Below are 23,506 nucleotides of genomic sequence, written 5' to 3'. Positions count from 1 at the left end.
AAATCTGTATCATTAAGGATATTATGCTATAAAAGGGACACATACAATTCACACATTAATCTGGTAAAAATATCAGGCAGCCAAAAAAAGTCACTTTTTTTCCCCCAGAAGCAAACTTAACTTGTGGATTTACATTGCATAGAAAGTATAAAAGTGTGGTATGACAGTGGAAAACAAAACTAGGTTCGTGAGGTATGGTTTTTAGGGAGATGTGCCTGATTGCCATCTAAGGTATCAGCTATCCAAGTCCAGCTTTGAATCTACTTTCTAAACCCGCAACCAAATCAGATTTCCATCAACCGGATGATGGAAATGTTGGCACAAAATAACCCCACTGAACCTCTTAATCAAATGCTGGTTTTAAATTCCAACTGACTTTGAATCTAGTTACTATAAATCTACCTACTTACTCTAACTTTAAACAATTCACCAATGTATCTTATCCAATAATATGGCCAAAGACCGTTAAATACTTCACTAAAATTAATAAACTGTTACTATAGTAGTCCCCCCTTATCTGCAATTCCACTTTCAGTGGTTGCAGTTACTCACTGCCAACCACAGACCAAAAATATTAAATGAAAAACTCCAGAAATAAACAATTCATAAGTTTTAAATTGCACAAGTCTTGAGTAGCATGATGAAATCTTGAGCCATCCCAGTGGAACATGAATCATCCCCTTTAGCTTCTCAGTGGTCCTTAAGTTATCCAACTGCAGTCTCTTAGTAGTCTTCTAGGTTATTATGCAGCAATGCCTGTGTTCACATAGCCCATCAGAAAGTCAACAGTAGTCCAAGCCTATGTCCCAATGCCTCCACCATTCACCTCACTTCATCTCACCACGTAGGCACTGTATCACCCCACATCTTCACAAGGGTGAGTACAGTAAAATAAAATATTTTGAGAGAGATGGACAACATTCACATAACTTTTATTAGAGTATATTGTTAAAATTATTCTATTTTATTATTGTTGTTAATCTCTTAGTGTGCCTAATTTATAAATTAAACTTTATCACAGACATGTATGTATAGGAAAAAACATAGTATATGTACAAGGTTCTGTACTATCCATGGTTTCAGACATCCACTTGGGGTCATGCATAAGGGGGAGGCACTACTGTATGTATTTTTCTAATTCATCTAAATTGATAATCCTATTAAAAGAAATGAAGTTAATTTGACATGATAAGTTTTTGGTGGACACATTTAAATTTTTACACTTGGGAGTTTTTTTCAAACTTCTACTAAAATTTATTTCTACAAATTTGCCACAGAATAACAAGTTTAATTGGTTATTATTTCCAGAACTTATATTTTCCATTTCTAAAAAAAAAAAAATCAAGTTAGTGGTTGCTCATCGCTGAATAACACATACAGGGTGCAGCAAAAGTATGTTTGCAGTTGTTCCTATGGAAAATATAATAATTAACAAATAATAATATAAGAATAAACTGTGTTTTGCACACTCACAACTATAAACCTACTTTTGCCCTACCCTGCGTATTTTTCATGAAATTCTCAAAGAGTACTCAATGATTTCATGAGTAGATCTGCAAGCCCATTGGCAGCTGGAGAGGACATTAATTTAAATGAAGACAATTCACTGTACTTAAGAGCAGTCAATTGTTTCACTTATGACAGCTTTCCTACCATGGCCTATTTCTTGTTATATTATCATTTGCTTTTCCAACTCAAACACTACTTCTCCCTGCTAAATCAGGCATTTGTGAAATATGAACAATGGTTCCATCCCTCTTAAAAATTTGATGATCTTGTTGAAGCTTAATCTTATTTAAGATATTACCTTAAAAAATAATTTGTTGTCTTAAACATTTTCTGTAAACTTCAGCTTACCTTATAATTTCTGCTACTGTTTATAAAGGTTTGTAATTTTATAATTATCTTTAGTTCTGCATCTCCCCTTCCATTAACATCCCTGTTAACCTGAGAGCTCCCTTGTTTGCATAACTGCATTAGATTTTTAGAAACTTCTTTCTCAAATTAAACAGTACTGCGTATGCTCATTTTTAACTCCCACCCCAAGAAACTGAACAGCCTTTCAGAGTCAAAAGCCATTAAAGGTGTCACTCATTTCTTTTTCTTTTGCAATTTTCTTTCCTAATTATTATATATATATAATATATAATAATAGTATAATATAGAGTACTATACATAATATATGGTAACTATATATAATATTATATATAGCATATATATGAGATTTGTTATCATTTAAATGACACTGTTATCCTAAAATGTGACCTTGACTCACTGCCAGGCAGAATACAGTATTATCCAATAAAGTTTTTCCATGCAAATAAATGCCAGTGCAGAAACACCAAAATAAAATTTCTAAATCAACACATTAGTAACTAGTATTTACTAACACTTACAAGGTACCGTGTGCATTGTTTTAAACACTTAAAACATTTAATCCTTGAAACAACCCCATGAGGCACCTCACAGTGGAAAAACCAGACATAGAGATCACTTGCAGAAGGTCATAAATGACAGGCAGTGTAGCTCTAGAGCCTGACCTTTTAACATCTACATGTTATCTAACTGTAGTAACAGTCAAGTAGCTATCTATGACAATTTAAAAAATTGAGACTGATAAAATCACTCAATGAGAGGCTGATGGTTAGAACAGGCTGACAATGCCTCAATCACTGATACATCTAAACATCACATAGACCACCAGATAGTATGTTTCCTGTTACATTGCAATATGAAGTACATATACCAGTCCTGAAATATTTTTGCTAAAAGAAATATCAAACTTAAATATGATTAAACTCTTGGAACTGTGCTCTCCAATATGGTAGTGAAAAGAAGTGATAACCAAATAAGTAATATATGTTAAAATATATAGAAAAAAATATCAAGAATCAGTAGTACTAAGAGGTTCTCCTCTGCGGGGCTGGATTAGGAATGAAGGGCATTTGTTTTACTTTAAATTATTCAGTATTGCTGACTTTTCTTACAAGAAATAAAGTAGTTTGTTGAGATCACTTATAGTCACGATGGATAACTGACAAAGATTTCAGTGAAAAGGTTGAATCAGACCTGGGGCAAGAAAGATGGTTATTAATTGCATAGGCAGAAAGGATTGAAAGGAACAAGTCATGGGGAGTAAGCAAAGACATAATCAGGGTAACATACCCATCTCACTGAATATGAAATAGGATGGGAAATAAGGTTTGAAAGGTATAGGCTAAATTAGAGGGTCTTTCATTGGCAAAAATAGTATTTGGAATTCACAATGAACAAAATGGAGAGCCAATGAAACTATGGATAAAGCCTAGCTTTGATGAAAGTAGTCTTTCATTAAAAATTAACTGAAAAAGTACGCATTTAATATAAAAAGCAATACAAAATGAGATATCTACATACCATCTATCTACCTTAAGAATAAGCTTTATACAGAATTGTCACTCGAATATTTTTTTACATGGGGAAAAAGTTGTATTCTAGCATTTCCCATCATAGACCCTTAGCATGAAAATGCTTTTAAGTTTCTAGAGGTTAATATTTTAAAAAGCTTAAAAACATGGTATCCAATCCATTGTTATCTGTTTATGTATAAACATATATCCTGAATCACACAAATATTTACTGAATAAATTAAATATGCTATTGTAATGTGATTAAAATTGCAAATATTATTAAAAATAGTAAAATATTAAATACCAGTACTTTCAAAATTGATCACAAGTTGATATCTTAATTATTAGTTAGGATGTTTATTATATACAAAAACAAACAAACAAAACCTCCAGGAGGGTTAGGCATATTAAACAGATCACAGAACTGACCAGCAAATTTCAGACTCTGACCCAGAGGCTCAAACATTAGTCAGAGCCTCCGCTTCTCTACCCTTCTCTCAGCCAGGGCCTCCTCCGAGTGTGGCCTCCCCTGGAGGCCAGCTTGCTGCTCAGAGAAATGACTGCAGCAATGCCAATTGCTAACATAATTTGTAAAGACCCTCCAACAGTTTTTCTAGTCACTCTCACAATAAAGCAAGCATTCTTCCAGGAAGTTCCCAGTAAACACTCATTTCATAAGCAATCATAATGACCTAAGAAGTAAGCTTTTTAGATGAGTTAAAGTCAATGAGGGCCTATTTCTGCAGCTGAGGCAGATCACATTATCCTTAACTCTTGAGTTGAGGGAAATAGAAAGAGATAATAGTGCTCACATCACTGAGTAGTTGAAATACATAAGACTTTATTTAAAAATATAACAAACAATATCTCATGGGTGGAATTCCTAAAGTCAATTTCACTTTCAATCCATATGTATCCTGTCATGTAAAAAAATACCCCAATGTTTCTTATATAGAAGTTTAATAATGAACTAAATATTGATAATTTCATAGGTTATAAAAAAAATTGCAATATGAAAAAGCGACACAAAAAATCATAGTCCAAGGAAATCAGTAAATAATACTAGCTATAGTGCACTCACTGTTTGAAAATACCTTATCAATATGTCTCATTTTCTGCTAACAAAGCTCAGTTTTAACTAACCTATTTTATAAGTAGTTGGAAGCTAACTACCTCCCAACTGTAAGAAGCACTTAGCTTTTCTTTTAACATACATAACAAAGGATTGTATTTCTATGGAATGTTATAATAAAGCCTGTTTATTTTTAAATTTAATTTATTCTTCATTTTCCACTTGAAATAGTCTATCTTATGAAATACGTTTACTTTAATTGAGGTAACTAGAATAGTAGATGAAACCAGTGCTAGGAGCAGGCTGGCAATTATCTGTAGGATAATTTATTCTAGCTACTGTAAAAAAATTTGAATCAAATATGCAACCAATTCTAAGGCTTATCAAAAGATGGTAGGCAATTGGTGTCATCTTCATGATCATAAAGTTGAAAAATGACTTACAATTCCAAAGCAAAAAAAAAAAAAAAAAATGCTGTATACTTATAAAGAGAAAAAATGCTTCTCCTCCAAAATAATCTCAGGAAGGAGGAAGTACATTTGCTTAACAACATCTCTCATATTACGAGTACTTTTTCTCTATTTAAATTTTGAACAGGAAAGCACTATCTGGAGAAAATGCATTATCCTGAAATTATATCAATTAGTGTTAGTTTGAAAGGTCACTTTTTGATCAGTAGGGATTTTGTTATTGTTGTTTCTTAACTTGAGTAGAAGAAGAAACTGAACAAAATTAAGGAAGGATTCCCAGAAGTATAACCATCCAATTGCAAACTATTATAAAAAACCATTAAACATTACCTTAAAAAGCAACACAGGATTGTAATATAGTCAACAATATTGTGGTAAGTAAGTATGTATGGTGCCAGGTGGGTAGAAAAAACACTTTGTAAACTATATGATTGTCTAACCAATATGCTATATACCTGAAACCAATATGAAATAATATTGAAAGTAAACTGTAACTGAAAAATTAAAAAAAAAAAAAACATAGCTAAGAAACTGGGTGGTAGAGATGATAATTTTATACCTAAAGACAAACGGAAGTAAAAACTGTAATGCATTTGAAAATTTGTGGCTTGAGGTAAAATTTCTCATAACAAGACAGTACATAGATTTGAAAAGCGCTGTATCTCCTACAACTTGGGACAAAAGTGAAAATAATGAGCTCTGAGGTTAAATACTACAAAACTGGTCACAGTGATAATGAACATACTGATGTCAAAAACGTCTGCACCCTGGCCGGAGTGGCTCAGTGGACCGAGTGCCAACCTGAGAGCTGGAAGGTAGCAGGTTTAATCCCCAGTCAGAGCACATACTGGGGTTGAGGGCCAGGTCCCCAGTTCCGGCTGATCAATTTTTCTCTCTAACATGTTTCTCTCTCTCTCTCTCTCTCTCTCTCTCTCTCCCCCCCTCCTTTCCTTCCCCTGTGTTTAAAAATAAAGAAATAAAATCTTTAAAAAAATTTATGCAAACAGTATTGAATAAAAAGGTACTATTTCTGAGTGTATTATTTTATAAAATATATTATTTGAATTAGAATATGTAATTAGAAATTCAAATCTTCATCTAAAAAATTATACATATATATGTTGGCCAAAACATTTTTCTAAATGACTGAGTAAACTTGCACTTGGTGGGCTGGGTAATTCATGCAACTTTCCTCCTGAAAACAATCTCTGTGATCCCTAGAAAAGGGGAAACAAACAAGGTAGACTAATGATCACCCAGTGTTGTACATGGAGGCAATTCTGGACGTCAGTACAGGAAGGGGGAACTCAAAGAAAGCCTGGCTGTTAGTTTGGAAAGGCCAAGGGGGCCCAGAATTTGTGTGCCAGAGAGTAACAGAAAAGAATGCATTCCATTGAAAAAGAGCTCCAAAAATCTGCATAGGAGTCTTCTTGAGTCTTTAGCTGAATACTAATTTGCACATGTGCAAGGCAAAACACAACAAAGCTAGGCAAAAAACTTCTGGGGGTAGAAACAGTTCCCAGAACTCACTCAGGGCTGAGAAGTACTCACAATAGCCAGAATAGAAAGTCACCACTGAATACATGGGACATTCAAAGAGACCTCAATGTTTAGATTCACCTGAAACTGGGTGAGTCAGAAGACAATGGAAAAATCTTTAATTCACTGAAAGAAAAAAAAAAAAATGATGGGGAAAAACCCTTTTGACTTAGGATCCTATACCAAGAGAAAATATCTTTCAAAAGTACAATAAAAATTTTTTTCAGACAAACAAAAGCTGGACCTATTGCCAGTAGACCTGCACTATAAGCTATTTTAAGGAAAAATTTTCAGGCAGAAAGAATGTAATACATGAAAGCATGAATATAAAGGGTGGGGCAAAAGTAGGTTTATAGTTGGGAGTACATAAAACACAAAGTTTATTCATGTATTACTTATTGATTATTGTATTATTTCCATATGAACTATAAACCTACTTTTGCCCCACCCTGTACACAAATAAATGATAAGCACCAAAAATAGTAAATATGGATAAATATAAGAAACACTTTAGAAAAGACATATATAAAAACAAAAAAGTAGACTGTGATAAATTAAAGGTAATTATCAAAAGCCCTATCGTAGCAGTTCTCACCAGTGCCCCAGAGATGCCTTCCTGGGCTCTGCAAAGTCAAAACCACATACATAAGAGTGCTAACAGTCTGTCTGCGTGAGTGCACTGGCAGCAGCGCTGGTGGTGCTGAAGCTATGCTGAACACGGCTGCTGGCGCCCAAGCACAGATCAGAGCAATGACGCCAAATTATAAAAAAAGGAGGGGTGCAGTCCAGGTTCACTTAAGAATGTCTATAATCAAACAGTAAAAATTATTAATTATATTAAATCTTGACCTATGGGTGAACATCCCTTTAATATTCTATGTGATAAAAAGAGATATGTGCTTAAGGAACTTCTGCTGCACACCAAAGTACAATGGTTGTCTAGCAGAAAAGTATCTATGCAATTACTTGAGTGGTGAAATTGACAAATCTTTTTGATAATGAACACTATTTTTACTTAAAAGAAAAACTGATAGCAAGCTACAGTCATTCAGACTTGGCTGTTCAGAAGACATTTTCTCAAATTTAGACAAAGTGGACACTTCACCTCCATAGTATTTCTCTCACAAAATATTATATCAGTCAATTCATAGGGAAGTCATCAGACAAACCCAAATTGAAGATGTGACAATAAAAAAATACGCATATAAAAACTTCCGGCCAAGATAGAGGCATAGGTAGATAGATACACTTTGCCTCCTTGCACAACGAAAAGAAGGACAACACGAATTTAAAAACAGAAAGTAACCAGAACTGCCAGAAAATCGAACTGTATGGAAGTCCGACAACCAAGGAGCTAAAGAAGAAACATCCATCCAGACTAGTAGGAGGGGTGAGAGGACATGCAGCAAGGCGGCAGCTGGAGGACCAGGCTGCCAAGGCAGTAGCTGGTAGACTGGGCAGTTCCACATTTGCAGGCGGATAAACCGTGAGGAACAGCTGGGGAGTAAGATAGATCACACAACCCAGGGTTCCAGTGTGGGAAAAGAAAGCCTCAGAACTTCTGGAGGTAAAAACCTGTGGGGGTTGCGCTGGCAGGAGAAACTCTCAGCCTCACAGGTGTGTCCGTTGGAGAGACCCACGGGGTCCTAGAACATACACAAACCCACCCACCTGGGAATCAGCACTAGAAGAGCTCAATTTGCTTGTGAAAGCCAGCCAGGAGCCAAGCAAGCAGCATTGTTCCCTCTCTGATCCCTCCCCCACACACAGCATTACAACCTAGCGACATGGGTTGCCCCGCCCTGGCGAATACCTAAGGCTCACTCCGCCCAATGTAACAGGCTTGCTGAGACAAATATGGCCCAAATGAAAGAACAGATCAAAACTCTAAAAACAGAACTAAGCAAGGAAGAGAGAGCCAACCTATTAGATGCACAGTTCAAAACACTGGTAATCTGGATGCTCACTGAATTGGTAGAGTATGGTCGCAAAATGGAGGACAAAGTGAAGGCTACATGATGTGAAATAAAGAAAAATATACAGGGAACCAACAGTAAAGGGAAGGAAACCCAGACTCAAATCAATGATTGGGAGCAGAAGGAAGAGGTAAACACTCAACCAGAACAGAATGAAGAAACAAGAATTTTAAAAAAACGAGGAGAGGCTTAGGCACCTATGAGACAACTTTAAATGTTCCAACATCCAAATCATAGGGGTGCCAGAAGGAAAAGAGAAAGAGCAAGAAATCAAAAACTTATTTGAAAAAAATAATGAAGGAGAACTTCCCCATCTGGTCAAGGAAATAAGACTTCCAGGAGATTCAGGAAGCTCAGGGAGTCCAAAGAAGTTGGACCCAAGGAAGTACACACCAAGGAACATCATAATTACATTACCCAAGATTAAAGATAAGGAGAGAATCTTAAAAGCAGCAAGTGAAAAGGAGACAGTTACCTACAAGGGAGTTCCCATAAGACTATCACCTGATTTCTCAAAAGAAACCTTGCAGGCAAGAAGTATTCAAAGTCTTCTGAAAAGCAAGGACCTACATCCAAGATTCCTCTATCCAGCAAAGCCATCATTTAGAAGAGCAGATACAGTGCTTCCCAGATAAGGTAAAGTTAAAGGAGTTCATCATCACCAAGCCCTTATATGAAATGTTAAAGGGACTTATCTGAGAAAAAGAAAAAGATCAAAAACTATGAACAGTAAAATGACAACAAACTCACAACTATTAACACCTGAACCTAAAAAACAAAAACAAACTAAGCAAACAACTAGAACAGGAACAGAATCACAGAAATGGAGATCAGAGGGGAGGGGGAGGAGGAAGAATGAGAGAAAAGGTGCTGGGAATAAGCGGCATAAAAAATAGGTACAAAATAGGCAGTGGGGTGTGGTGTTGGTTGTAGAGTGGTTAGCATAGCTGCTTTCCAAAATGGGCAGGGGAAAACTAAGAATAGTATAGGAAATGGAGATGCCAGAGAACCTATATGTACAACCCATGGACATGAACTAAGGTGGGGCGGAATGCTGAGGGGAGGGGCAGTGCAAGATGCAGGGGAATAAAGGGAAGAGAAAAAAAATGGGACAACTGTAATTGCATAATCAATAAAATATATATTTTTGAAAAATAGATATATATTTGGTCTCTGCCTTGAAATGCTCGAAATGGCAAGTGTCTTGACTGGTGGCGCAGACTACCAGATGTCCTCAGGATGCAAACTGGTTGCTAGGGGGACCAACCATGGGATTAAAGGATTGGAACTTTAAGCCCCACCTCTTGACCACTGGAAAGGTGAGAGGTGCTAGAGGTTGAGGTATTCACTAATAAATCAGTCAATTATGCCTACTTAATGAAGCACTTTTGGGCTGGTGATCACATCAAGGTCCTGAGAGACTGACATACCCGGAGGGTCATAGAAGCTTCATGCCCCTTCCCATATACCTTGCCCTATGTATCTCTTCCATCTGGTTGTTCATAAATTGTATCTTTGTTTTTAATAATAAACTGCTATCCTAGTAAGTACACTGTTTTCCTGAGTTTTGTGATGTGTTCTAGCAAATTATCAAACCCAAGGAGGAGGTGGTGGGAGTCTCCTATTTAGCCGGTTGGGCATAAGTACTAAAAGCCTAGACTTGTGATTGGCATCTGAAGTGGGAAGTGGGGGAGCAGTCTTACAGGACTGAGCACTTAATCTGTGGAATCCAATGCTAACTCTAGGTAATCAGTGTCAGAATTGAACTGAATTGTAGGACACCCAGCTGATGTCAAAGAATTGGTCAGTGTGGGTTAAAAAAAAGACAACCCTACATAGTTGGTGTCAGATTGATCTACCGAGGTTACACAAGCAATAATTGGCCCTGGCCAGGTGGCTCAGTTGGTTAAAGGATCATCCCAATACACCAAGGTTGCAGGTTTGATCCCTGGTCAGACCATATAAAAGAATCAACCAATGAATGCATATATAAGTGAAACAATAAATCTCTCTCCCCCTCCCCTCCTCTCTCTCTAAAATCAATAAATAAATTTAAAATAATTTAAAAAGAAATCATGGAATTTTTCTTTCAGGCAACATTCTGGAAAATACCTAAACAGTGTTCATCAAAAGTATCAAGGTCATAAAATCAAGGAAAGACTGAGAAGCTGTCAAAGGCCATGGAGACAAAAACACAATAATGAAATACAATGTGGTATTCTGGATTGGATCCTGAAACTGAAAACAGAGCATTAGGGTAAACTGGTAAAATCCAAATGAAGTCTGAATATTTATGAATGAATATTAATGAATGAATAAATGAAAATGAATATACTTAATATTAATATACCAATGTTGGTTTCTTAGTTTTGTTTACTGTCCAGAGTAATGCAAGATGTCACCATTAGGGACACTGAATGAGGAGCACACAGGAGTGCCCTATATTTTCTTTTCAACCTTTCTGTAAATCTAAAGTTATTCCAACATAAAGAGTTTATTAAAACAAAAAAGAAGTGAGTTGGTGATTTCAAATAAAGCAATGGAAAGCAATTGTTGCCAATAGTAAGTCAACTTTTCAAGTAAACTTTTTTACTTGAAAAAAAATTTGCAAAACAAATTTTGCAAAACTTGTAAAAGGCAACATATGTTTGAGAGTATCCAATACTCAAACTTTTTCCGATGAAATCACTGCAGATATTACTATAATTTATTGTTACTGCATAATGAAATGTTACAGTATTTGAATGATCTGCATAATATGATGAACCAATATTTTCTAAATGATCAATGTATAACCATGTACCGGTAAAAATCATCCATTCAAAGTGCAGGAAAGATCAATGGATTTTAATATAACAAAGTTATGATTTCAGATTCCACAGTATAACTTACCTTTACGAGTTTTGGAGTGGCGTTAAAGAAGACTATCCATAATTATCTGAGAAAACTATTGACATGTCTTCCTTCTACTATCTACATATCTTTGTGAGGCCAGATTTTTTTCACTTACTTAAACTAAAACAATATGGTAAAGAAGTCAATTCATCAAGATGATATAAAAACAAAGCTTCAAAACACATGGAGCAAAAGGAGAAAACAGCCAATTAGATTGAGGTGGATAATTTATTACTCCTCTCGCAGCAATTAATAGAACAAGTAGACTGAAAATCAACAAAATTACACAAGATTTGAACAACACCATCATCTAACGTAATCTGAGATTTATACAACATTCACCCAACATCTGCAGGATACACATTCTTTTCAAGAGTACCTGGTTCAAGTAAGTTCACTGGTGAATTCTACCAAACAGAGAAGAAATTGATACCAATTCTCTAAAATCTCTTCCAGAAGATAGAGCAGAAGGAATACGTCCTCTATGAGGCCAGCATAGGTATGACATTTACTCTAACATCAAAACAGGCAAAGATATTACAAGAAAAGAAAGCTACAGAACAGTATCTCACATGATCATAGATGCAAATAACCTCAACAAAGTACTATTAGCAAATTGAATCTAACAATGTACAAAAAGTATTATATACCACAACCAATGGGGATTTATCCCAGGTATGCAAGGCAGTCTCAATATTTGAAAGTCAATTAATGTAATCCATCACATTAAGATGCTAAAGAAGAAAAACCATATTATCATATTAATAAACAGAGAAAAAGTTTTTGACAAAATTCAACATCCATTCATGACAAAAATTCTAATTTTGCATAGAAGGGCATTTTCTCATCTTGGTAAATATCTACCAAAAAAACCAAAAAACCAAAAAACCAAAAAAAAAAAAAAAAAAAAAAAACCAACCCCTGTAGTTACATCTCACATTTTATAGTTAACTACTTAAATCTTTCTTGCTAAGCCAAAAACAAGGCAAGGATGGCCCCTCCCACCACTGCTTGCCAACCTCCTATAGGAAGTCTTAATAAAATAAGAGGAGAAAGGAAAATAAAAGGTATAGGAAGGTACTGATTGGGAAGGAAGGAATAAAACTGTCAACTGTCTGTTTGCAGATGCCATGATTGTCTATCTAGAAAATCTAAAAGTATAGGCAAAAACAAAACAACTCCTGGAATGAATAAGCAATTATAGCAAGGTTGCAGAATACAAGGAAAGTCAATCACTTTCCTATATACCAGCAATGAACAAGTGGAAATTCAAAACACATTCTTACTTACATTAGCAGTTAGGTATAAATCTAATAAAGTATGCACAAGATCTACATGAGAAAAACCACAAAACTCTAACAAAAGATATCAAAGAAGAACAAAATAAATGGAGAGATAATCCATACTGGTGTACAGATTCAGTACTGTCAAGGTCTTAGCTCTTCCCAACTTTATAGATTCAACATAATCCCAATCAAAATCCCAGCAAGTTATTTTGTGGATATTGACAAAATGATTCTAAAATTTCTATGTAGAAGCAAAAATACCCAAAAAAATAAACTCAGTATTGAAGGAGAATAAAGTTGGAAGATGAATACTACCTGATGTCAAGACTTACTAGATAAAGCTACAATAATCAAGACAGTGTTTTATTTTTTTAAAAAAATAGTGTGGTATTGACAAAATAAACAAATAGAGCAACAGAACAGAAGAAACAGCCCATAAAGAGACCCACATAAAAACAGTCAACTGGTCTTTGACAAAAGAGCAAAGACAATATAATGGATTGAAAATAGTTTTTTGAATAAATGGTGCTGAATACTGGGCATCTATAAGCAAAAAAAAAAAAAAAAAAAAGAATCTAAACACAAACCTTATATTCTTCATAAAAATTAACTCAATAGATTAAAATGTAAAGTAAAAAACTATAAAACTTTGATGTATTTATTTATTATTATTATTATTCTTTTACAGTTATCGTAGTTCTCCCCGCTTTGCCCTCCTCTGCCCACCCAGCCCACCCGCCCCACCCCAGCCTCAGCTCCCACAGTCAATCCCCACACTGCTGTCCACGTGTATGGGTAATTCACGCATTTTCTTTGACTGATTCCTTCCCCTTCTTTCCACCATTGTCCCCCTCTCCCGTACCTGGCAGCTGTCCGTCTGTTCCATGTTTCCTTGTCTCTGGTTCTATTTTGCTCATTAGTTTGTTTTGTTCATTAGATTCCTCTTATAAGTGAGATCATATGGTATTTGTCTTTCACCAAATGGCTTATTTCACTGAGCATACTGGTCCCAATAAAAAAAAATTTTAATTTTTAAAAAAAATTTTTTATTTATTAATTTGAGAGAGATTGATTTGTTGCTCCACTTATTTATGCATTCATTGGTTGCTTCTTGTATATGCCCTGATGGGGGATCAAACCTGCAACCTTGGCATATCAGGACAATGCTCTAACCAAATGAGCAACCTGGCCAGGGCCGATAATCAATGTATTTAGATACAACACCAAAAGGCATGACCCATCAAAGAAATAACTGAGAAGCAGGACTTCATTAAAATTAAAAGCTTTGGCTCTGTGAAAGACACTGTCAAGAAAATGAAAAGACAAGCAAGACAAAGTAGGAGGAAATATCTGCAAAAGATACATTTGATAAAGGACTATTATAAAAGATATACAAAAACTCCTGAAAGTCCATTGCATTCTGTCCTTATGGTTATAGGAAAATGAACAATTCAATTAAAAAATGGAGCCCTGGCTTATGTGGCTCAGTGGATTGAGTGCCAGCCTGTGAACCAAAGGGTCACCAGTTCAATTCCCAGTCAGGGTACGTGCCTAGGTTGCCAGCCAGGTCCCAGGTAGGGGGCATGTAAAAGGCAACCACACATTGATGTTTCTCTCTCTCTTCCCCTTTCTCTAAAAATAAACAAATAGAATCTTTAAAAAAAAAAATGGCCAAAGATTTGAAGAGATATCTCACTTAAGAAAATATCTGGATGGAAAGTAAATATATGAAAGATATGAAAAGACGTTCTGAACTTCCTATTTTAACAGGGAACTGCAAATTAAAACAACAAGATCCTACTACTTATTTATTAGAATGGTGAAAATCCCAAACAGTGACACCACCAAATGCTGGTGAGGATGTGGAACAATAGAACTCTCATGCATTGCTGGTGGGAATATAAAATGATACAGCCACTTCGGAAAACAGTTTGGCTGTTTCTTACAAAACTAAACATCCTCTTACCATATGATTCAGCAATCAGACTCCTTGGTATTTACCCAAATGAAATGAAAACTTATATCAAAAGAAAATCTGCACACTAATGTCTACAGCAGCTTTATTCATTATTGCCAAAACTTGGAAGCAACCAAGATGTACTTTAGGATGTAAATGGATAAATGAACCGAGGTACATCCAAACATTAAAGTATTTTTCAACACGGGAGGGGGGGGGAGCTATCAGCCATGAAAAGACATAAAGGGAACAAATGCATATTGCTAAGTGAAAGAAGGCAATATAAAGAGGCTGCATACTGTATTATTCCAACTATTAAACATTCTAGGAAAAGCAAAACTATGGAACCACTAAAAAGTTAATTGGTTGCCAGGGATTAGGGGAGTAAGGAAAGAGATAAAGAGGCAGAGCAGAAAGGATTTTTAGGGCAATGAAATTATTCTGTATGATACTATAATGGTGAATACATCTCATTATACATTCATCAAAACCCACAGAACATACAGCACAAAGAGTGAACCCTAACGTAAACTACAGACTTTGGGTGATAACGATGCATCACCATTTCGTTCCCTGTAACAAATGTACCACACTGCACGGAGGAGGCTGTGTGTGTGTGGGGACAGAGGGTATATAAGAACTCTGTACTTTCTGCTCAAATTTTGCTGTGAATCTAGAACTGCTAAAAAAAATAATAATAAAGTATATCCCTTTAAATACACACACACTCAAATTGAGTCCATCAACATACAGAATGGATAATAATTATATGACTACCTGGAGTTTATCCCAAAAATGCAAAGTTGGTTTAACAATCAATAAACTTTTACAACTTAATAAGAGAAATGGCCAAAACAGACTTAGTATCTGAGCTTTGCCTCCTCTGGATAGATGAAAAAACTGTGTAACTAGTGCCAATCAGGCATCTAACGCACACAAATTCAAATCTCTGAAGGATAGCATCACCTGAGCCTTCAAATAGCTTTCTACATATGATGTTTCAAATATTATACCTAAAACTCAAGCAAAGGTAACCAGGCACATACAAAGATAAAACAGTATCTGCTAACAAAAACTATCAGGAACAATACTCAATGTAAACAGACCTACAGAATTTCCAGACATTGGAATTACCAGACACAGGCTATAAAACAACTATACTTACTATGTTTTAAGGAGATAAAGTGCAAGCTTGACATTTCAGCAAGGAACTATAAACTGTAACAAGTGATATATAGCAGATTTCAAAAAGAACCAACTAAAAATGCGAGAATTGAAAAACACCATATTGACATTAAGAACCCAATGTACATGACCAAAGGATCTGTATCCTTAACACAGTCCCTAGGTTACCCACTGTGTCTGGCAACAGAATCACAGACTACTGCAATAAATTCTAACATCCTCATTTGCAGACCCACCCTTTCCTAACATAGCTTGTATAATTCCTTCCGTGTTACTTTTCTGATATATGAATTTGATGTCTTAATGCCTTATTTTATAGTATTTTTGATAAATCCCAACTCTCTAACCCTTGTGGCTAATGACCCTCGACCATCTACTCTATATCCCTGATATAGTGGCATACTAACTAAAGAAGTATGGAGTGCTCATTTAATTTTCTCTTTCTGGAATGGTTCTCCTTACCATTCCTGGAGTGCTCATTTAATTTTCTCTTTCTGGAATGGTTCTCCTTACCATTCTCCTTGTCAATTTGCTGAACTACTACTAGTATACTTCACAACATAACTCACACATCATACTTGAGCAGAATTAATCATTCACGTGTACTCTCATATTTTGTTCACAACTGAACTACAGCACTCACCACACTAAATTAAAAATGTATACGAACCTCTCCACCTCCCCTCCACATTTTGAATTATACTAGAATAATTCAAAAGCTAGAATTCATACTTATTTCTATCCCAAGAACCTGCCCATGACTATCGTATTAAACACAGTAAATATATGTTGAATAAATTATGCATTCATTGAAATGAAAGCCGGACAATCTTAGAGAAGAATCTAGGATCAATTCAAGAATTTTCCCCTTCAATTCCTGCTAGAGAAAGGGCTTAGATTTTGCTACCACACGCTGATGCCTTGGCCTGTACAACTAAAGAGATCTACCAGAAAGGTGTACTAGGTGGGAAAGGTGAGAAAAGATCAACTATGGGTTCAAAGGCAGGGTGGCAGGAGTCTTTCAATCGTTTCTTAAAGAAGTAAAATACAGGAGCTAGGGAGAATATGGAGCTTCTTTTTCCAAGACAATATGAAAACCAAAATAGCCTGATACAAATACAGGGTGGGACAAAAGTGGGTTTACAGTAGTTTATATGGAAAATAATACAATAGTTAAATAATAATACAAGAATAAACTCTTTGTTTCATACACTCACAACTATAAACCTACTTTTGCCCCACCATGTACACTAACTCAATTTTTACTTTCAGTGGACCTTGATAACACTCTTCCTGAAGGGGTTAAATGTTAAACTCACAATTAGTAAGTAAATCCTCATTTATTTCTACAGGCTGTGAACAGTTTATAGAAAATCAGAATAACATTTCAGAAATGGAAGAAACTCCCCATGTGGACATTTCTATCCCCTCAAGACCACGTGTATCTCCTCAAGATAAAGCAACTCTCTTCCTCAACTTGATCCAAGGGCCAGGGAAACCATCATGCTTGCAGTAGAGGGGGTTAAACCAATTATGATGCCTTTACTAATGCTAAATTTTCTTACAGAATCTATTAATTAGTAGAGATAAAAACCCATCCCATAATTCAAGCTTGATAGAAACCTTAAGGCAAAGCATTTCATATCCTTCTGGCATATAGGAGGATTTTAGTAAACTTTATTTTTGCAAAGTTATTAGTACAATTTTGTTTAGTCTAATTTGAAGCCTAATATATAGAAATCCAACATAAAGACAGAATGAATACCAGTTTCACTATAACTTTGATACTCAAACTGTATTTATGGAATCATGTAACAGGTAGTCAGAGTATTGCAACCCCTTTCCAAGTCTGTCTCTAACAGGAAAAAAATTTTTCCCCAAGTCCTATCCTACTGAATTTGAGAATGTATTGTTTTTACTCTTCTAGTTTAACTAATTTAAAAGTTTCTCTCTTCTGGTTCATACTCTCCCCTCTCCCAGAAGCTCAGATCCAGAGCTGTTATATATTCCTCCCTCAATCTTCAGACCACAAAAATTAACTATTATAAAATCAATTTATCCTCACATAGGAAAGACAATAATTTATCCTGATTTTTAAGTAAAGCACACACATGCAGCTGCAAAGATAGTTATTCACTATCTTTTCAGGTTGACAATATACTATGTAAATAAAGGTGAAAATATACATGCAAGGGTGTAATACTTCTAAGGACTTCTCAAAAATAGTGAACATAGTTAGCCACTTCACAATTTTAACAAAAATTAAGGAAGTCACTAATTTTTGTGGTATTCAGTCAAATTTTACACCAAAGATATCTATATTTAAGAATAAGTAAAGCCAATGAACTTTTCAAATATTCTAAGGCTACACATACCAATAAAGTCAGTAACCAGCAAATCAAGCTCTAACACTTTGAAAATGGTTACGTATTTAGCTACTGCTCACATAGCACATGTATTCAAGTCTTTCTATGTTACTGTTCCTGCAGTAAAAAAATTTCAAAGCAAAGGTTTACATGATGAGAGTGATCTATTCTACTTTTACACAATTTAAAGTGCTCAGATTAAACCCTGGTCAGCTGGCTCAGTTGGTTGAGAGTTAGCCCGCAAAGCCAAAGGTTGCTGGTTTGATTCCTGGTCAGGGCACATGCATGGGTTGCGGGCTTGGTCCTCAGCTGGGATGCATGCAAGAGGCACCCAATCAATGTTTCTCTCCCTCTCTTTCTCCCCCCCTTCCCCTCTGTCTAAAAAATAAATAAACAAATCTTTTTTAAAAATTTTAAAAACTTTTTTTCCTTGCCTGTCAAGTTACATGAAAAGTATTCAATCGCTGAACTAAAACTTCACTCAAAAAAAAAAAAAATACATGAATGATGAAAAACCTGAAACATCATCTAAGTACTACAATCTCATTTTCTCATTTAAGTTGCCAATGTAAAAACAGTGCCTAGCAAAAAAAAGAAAAAAATTACTTTCCACTGAAAGATTGTCAGTTTGACATAAAAAGGGTATACATATTCAATCTAGTATGCAGTCATGTTACAATTATACATAACATGGCTCATTTGTAATCATTCTCACTTGCAGTTTGGAGTTTGTAAAAAAACCTATGTAGCTATATTCAAATTTCAGCCTATTAATTTAGGAAAAAACAAAAACTTAGGTCAATTGAACTACAATATAATTGAAGTACTATTTATAATTAATAGATGCAATTTTTAACATGGCTCACCAACTGGTTCAAAAGGCCACAAGCAGGAATTTCACACCTGCAAGAGAACACATGTGATAATCCTCATAAAATAATATTATGAATATTCATATGATTTGGGAAGTGACTAAGTTAAATGCCAAACTTGAATCAGTTTGACTTTGCTCTTATCCTAAAATGATTTTTATGTTTCTTTACTGTTAATTAACATGGAGAGCTAAAATTGCTTAGATCTTTAATACAATTTACAGTAAGAATACAATTAAAAAATATTTAACCTACAATTATCTTTCACTTATAAACTTTATGTAGCTCTGAAAAACTATAGGTGCACAACATGTAAAGTTTAAGCAAAATTAAAATATATATATATACATATAAAGATGTTTTGTTTTTGAAATGTTACAGAAAAACTTATGTAACACTATATATATAGACACACACACACATGAAGAAATAACTATGTGTTTTCAACACACAAAAAAAAATTTTAAAAGGCCTAAAAATGTGAGGGGAAAGTGAAATGAGATGTATCTTCTATAATGCTTTATATTTTATAGAGAGAATATAATCATGTGTTATTTGTGTAATTAACAATTAGAGAAAAAGTTTATAAATCAAACTTTAATTTCCTATATAATTAGTTTATAATCTTATATCTTTCCACTAAAGAAAAATAAGTCTGGCCCAGTAACATACTCATTCTTTGAAATATGGCAAATATATACTGAATATCTGCTTTAAAAAATTACCCTATAAAATAATAATAGTACTCTAATCTCCTAATAAATCTTACTGTTTTGTCACTTAAAAAGCAAGTAAGGCATCTTAAGAAAGCTCAGATGAATTGATTATAGATAGTACTTTTATCACTGCTCAATTTTTCAGGTAGATTTACACTGGAATTACTAGTTACATTCATTTTCTACAGCCCTATTAGTAACTTCACATCCTACCCATAAACATGATAGATGTGTCCTAATACTCCTCCTGGCTTTATTGGCAATATCTTCATTTTTTATTTCTGATTCCAAACATGTAACATCCATGTGAAAGGAGTACATGATAAAGGAGCTAAAAAACATTTTATATTCATAATATTTTACAGAGTTTAAAAGTCAGGGCTGTTAAGAAATGTTTCAGGTGGGAACAGAGACACAAAGTTGTAAGTTTATTATTACTAATAAAAGAAAATTATGTCCTCCTTGAAAATGACAATGGCAAGGAAGAAGACAGCAAAGTTAGACAAATGGGAAGCAGAGGACACACAGGGAAGTAGGGAAGGAGAAAGGGAGAGGCAGAAACATGTCTTATTACATGGTGAAAGAGATACATATTTGAGGGTAGAAAAGGGTCAAGGGTCTAAAGAACAATTTCACCATCATTACCCCTCCCCAAAACAAAGAAACCCATGAAACAGGCACCAAAATATACACTAGTACCTATATACAACTAGAAAGCTCAAAAACTAAAAGAAGTAGCTGAGAGAAATGACTGTTTATAAAAAGCCAGAGAAGGTGCTGTAGAGGACAGCACCAGCATTTTAATTCCACTCCTTCCCGTATGAAAATAAAAGTTGTTCTTTTCCTAACCAGTCATCAAATTTTCACACAATATATATTAAAGAGAGAAAATATGGCTTTCCAAAATAAAAACAGCAGATTAACGGCATACATAATATCAATAAACAGGTAATTATCCACCCAGTAATTTATTTAGACACCTATGATAGGTTACTGTATAATGTTAGTTTACATAAAGATATAAAAATGTATGCACATGCATATTCAAAGTAAACTACCATAAAGTAGGAATACAAACCTTCAATAGCAAGACCACTGTTTTCCCTCTAGAGGGTGAACTTGGTCTTCTGGAAAACTCTAAACAAGAGAAGTTACTTTCAGACTTTACGGAAAAAAAAAAAAGGAGTTAAAATTTAAGATGCTGAGATAGCAAAGATTCCCAAACTGTCTCCATAATTTTTTCATGGTGTCCCCTAAGTCAACAAAAATAAATATCTAACCATTCTGTTTAATAACTATAGTAGGTGTGTCCAACAATTTAATAAGATTTATGTCCTAAACCTAGTAGCCATTTGAAAAAATAATATACATAAATTAAAGGAAAAAAGTTCCATTTCATTCTTAAATAACCACAATTATTTACTAGTTGGGCATGTATACCTGTTATGCACTATATAATTTCACAAAACATGAAATCAAATTGGACACCATCACCCTCATTTCCTGTTCCACACTGATGTTTGCACAGTATCTGATTCTTATCAAAACCTCAGAATCAGATTCACAAAGATATGATGCCACAGAAAAGAATACAGTGCCATTCAACATTGAAATTGCATACAACCTCAAGCCAACAGTCTGTATCGTATCTGACAGATATGAATACCACTGACCTACATTCGCTGCAGCACATGGGGTGCCTGAGCATTCACCTTGGGAATTGGCACAGTTTCAAGTCCCAGCAGCTATTTAAACTAGTCAGTATTTTAATTAATTGTAAATAAAATTAACTATAACAACTGTTTTTAAAGACCTAAAAATTATTTCCTTTTATTACTTGGGTAATCAGTTTTTCTTTTGAGCAATAAAAGGAACACTATTAAACACTTAAAGATATTTTCTCTAATTTGAATGATGGTTATTGTCTTAATGTAATTATTTTTTATAATGTTTGTTGTGTTAATCTGATAAACTACACTGGGAAGCAGAGAATTAGGAAATTTATTCCATGTCTCCTCCTCCTAACTTAAAAATGCTACAGATTGATCCAGTCTTGCTGCTTTCCAGTCTCACTGACCTCCTAGCACTGAGGAACACATGTTTAGGAGTCAAATAAGACCTGAAATTCTTACGAGTTCAAGAATATGAATAGTAATATAGGTATTAGAAGAATTAGCTCCTACATTACTAAAACAGATTATGTGCCCACCCATCTCACAAAGTCCTTGGTTCAGGCAGAACACCAGAAACATAACCAAGAAAAGAGTTCAATCTCGAAATCTACTCAGTTTTTGCTTTTTACTATTTCATAAATTCACGGCTAATTATAATCATAAAATCTGTGCCATTGGCAAATGCTACCATGTTCAAAGTATGTGGTGAGAATAGTTAGTTAAAAACAACTACAGCAACAGTAACAAAAAGCTATCCAAGGAGTAACTAAGAAACAAAATCAGTGTTCTGTTACTTTAAAGAACTTTCGCAACCATAAAAGATAATTGAAAATATGTGTCATGTTTTTAAAAATAAATATTAAGGTTACTACAAATATCCATTATCCCAAAATTTTATATGTACAAAAATATTAAATGGAAGTGGAGTATGGTTAATTACCAAGAAAAGAATTTTGAAAAGCTAAGACAAACCACATAGCCATATTACTACTTACCTGCTGAATAATTTTGGAAGTTTTCTGAAGATTCTCTCTGGGGGGGACTTTACCAAATAATTTCCAACCAGGAGCACTATGGACAACTGATTTGAGGTCCTTTGTCCTTTTTAGAAAAAGATTTCTGAAACACAGAAAAGTTACATGAATTGTGTTTTTTATAACCAAGAACTACTTACTAGTAATTTTTAAAGTATGCTTATTCCCAAGACAAACACATAATAATTTTAAATAAAGTTATTTCTACTACTTATAATACTATTAGACTAACAAGACTCAAGAATACCTGGCTCTACAGAAATATTAGAAGAATCATCAAAAGAGACATTAAAAAAGAAATTGGAAAGAAAATTAGAACTATAAGTAAAATGTAAATATCTGCTTTGAATCAGCTACAAAATGACCAATTAACTCTACATGCACTTGACAATAAAAGCCAAAAAACTGAGAACAAAAAAGTTCAAGAAAACCTGTATAAAATATGTAAAGGATTAAGTAAAAATCTTTTGGAACATATTATTTAATGATTTTCAGTAGTAATTTTTTAGTTTGTAACAAAAGGGCATTAACTGATCCTCCATTGTCATAATACAGGTATAAGTAAACTGTAAATTGCTTTTTTTCTAGGACAGGTATGCACAAGAAACCTTACTATAAGAGTATATAACTAAGGAAGAAAAATCTTTCACTGAAAAGGATTAAAAGGGAAAAAGTGAAATAAAAAAATAACTTCCACAGTTAAAAAAAAAAAAAAACTAGTTTCAATATTTATCATAGTACCATTACAATCATAGTAAGTTCAGAATGAAGTTTAAATTCTTATTAAATCATTTTTTAAAAAGCCAAATACTTTAAATGCGTATCCAAAAAACTTTGGCTACCATAATAAATTTCCAGAAAAGAAATGAGCCTGCAGGTATCCAATTGCTAAGAAAGGCCACCAGATAATGTTCCACATTAATTTCTTATGCCATTAAGAAATTTTGGATTGGGTTTTCAGTTTATATCTTGCCACAAAAACTACTTTAATGTAGGTAACTAGTATACATCGGCAATAAGAAGTAATTTTAAAATATTGTTACAAATGTATGGAATTGTATTAAAACAACATTATA

The 23,506-nt window shown here is 34.3% G+C and overlaps 1 protein-coding gene across 3 annotated transcripts in view; it reads right to left on the bottom strand.

Moving 5' to 3' along the window:
- The window catches only part of TBC1D12 (TBC1 domain family member 12), a 75,144-nt gene that overhangs the window by 28,390 nt on the left and 23,248 nt on the right, over window positions 1-23,506 (bottom strand). Inside the window, exons 1-2 of one of the 3 annotated variants that reach the window (XM_054572879.1) lie at window positions 22,392-22,501; window positions 19,002-19,038 (exon numbers count right to left, since the gene is read on the bottom strand). Coding sequence is in view for 1 of the 3 variants with exons in the window: in XM_054572878.1 (XP_054428853.1) it covers window positions 22,392-22,515 (124 nt within the window). In the remaining 2 variants the exon portion in view is untranslated. Of the gene's footprint in view, window positions 1-19,001; window positions 19,039-20,801; window positions 20,861-22,391; window positions 22,516-23,506 lie in introns of those variants that run through there. The other 2 variants (XM_054572880.1, XM_054572878.1) reach the window with 2 other exon arrangements.

This window comes from Pteronotus mesoamericanus, unplaced genomic scaffold, assembly GCF_021234165.1.
Source record: "Pteronotus mesoamericanus isolate MK-2021 breed Mesoamerican mustached bat unplaced genomic scaffold, CSHL_Meso_final contig_24, whole genome shotgun sequence".
NCBI classification, from domain to species: Eukaryota; Metazoa; Chordata; class Mammalia; order Chiroptera; family Mormoopidae; genus Pteronotus; species Pteronotus mesoamericanus.
The sequence above is the reverse complement of the archived record's forward strand: the minus strand, read 5'-3'. Positions and strand labels throughout refer to the sequence as shown.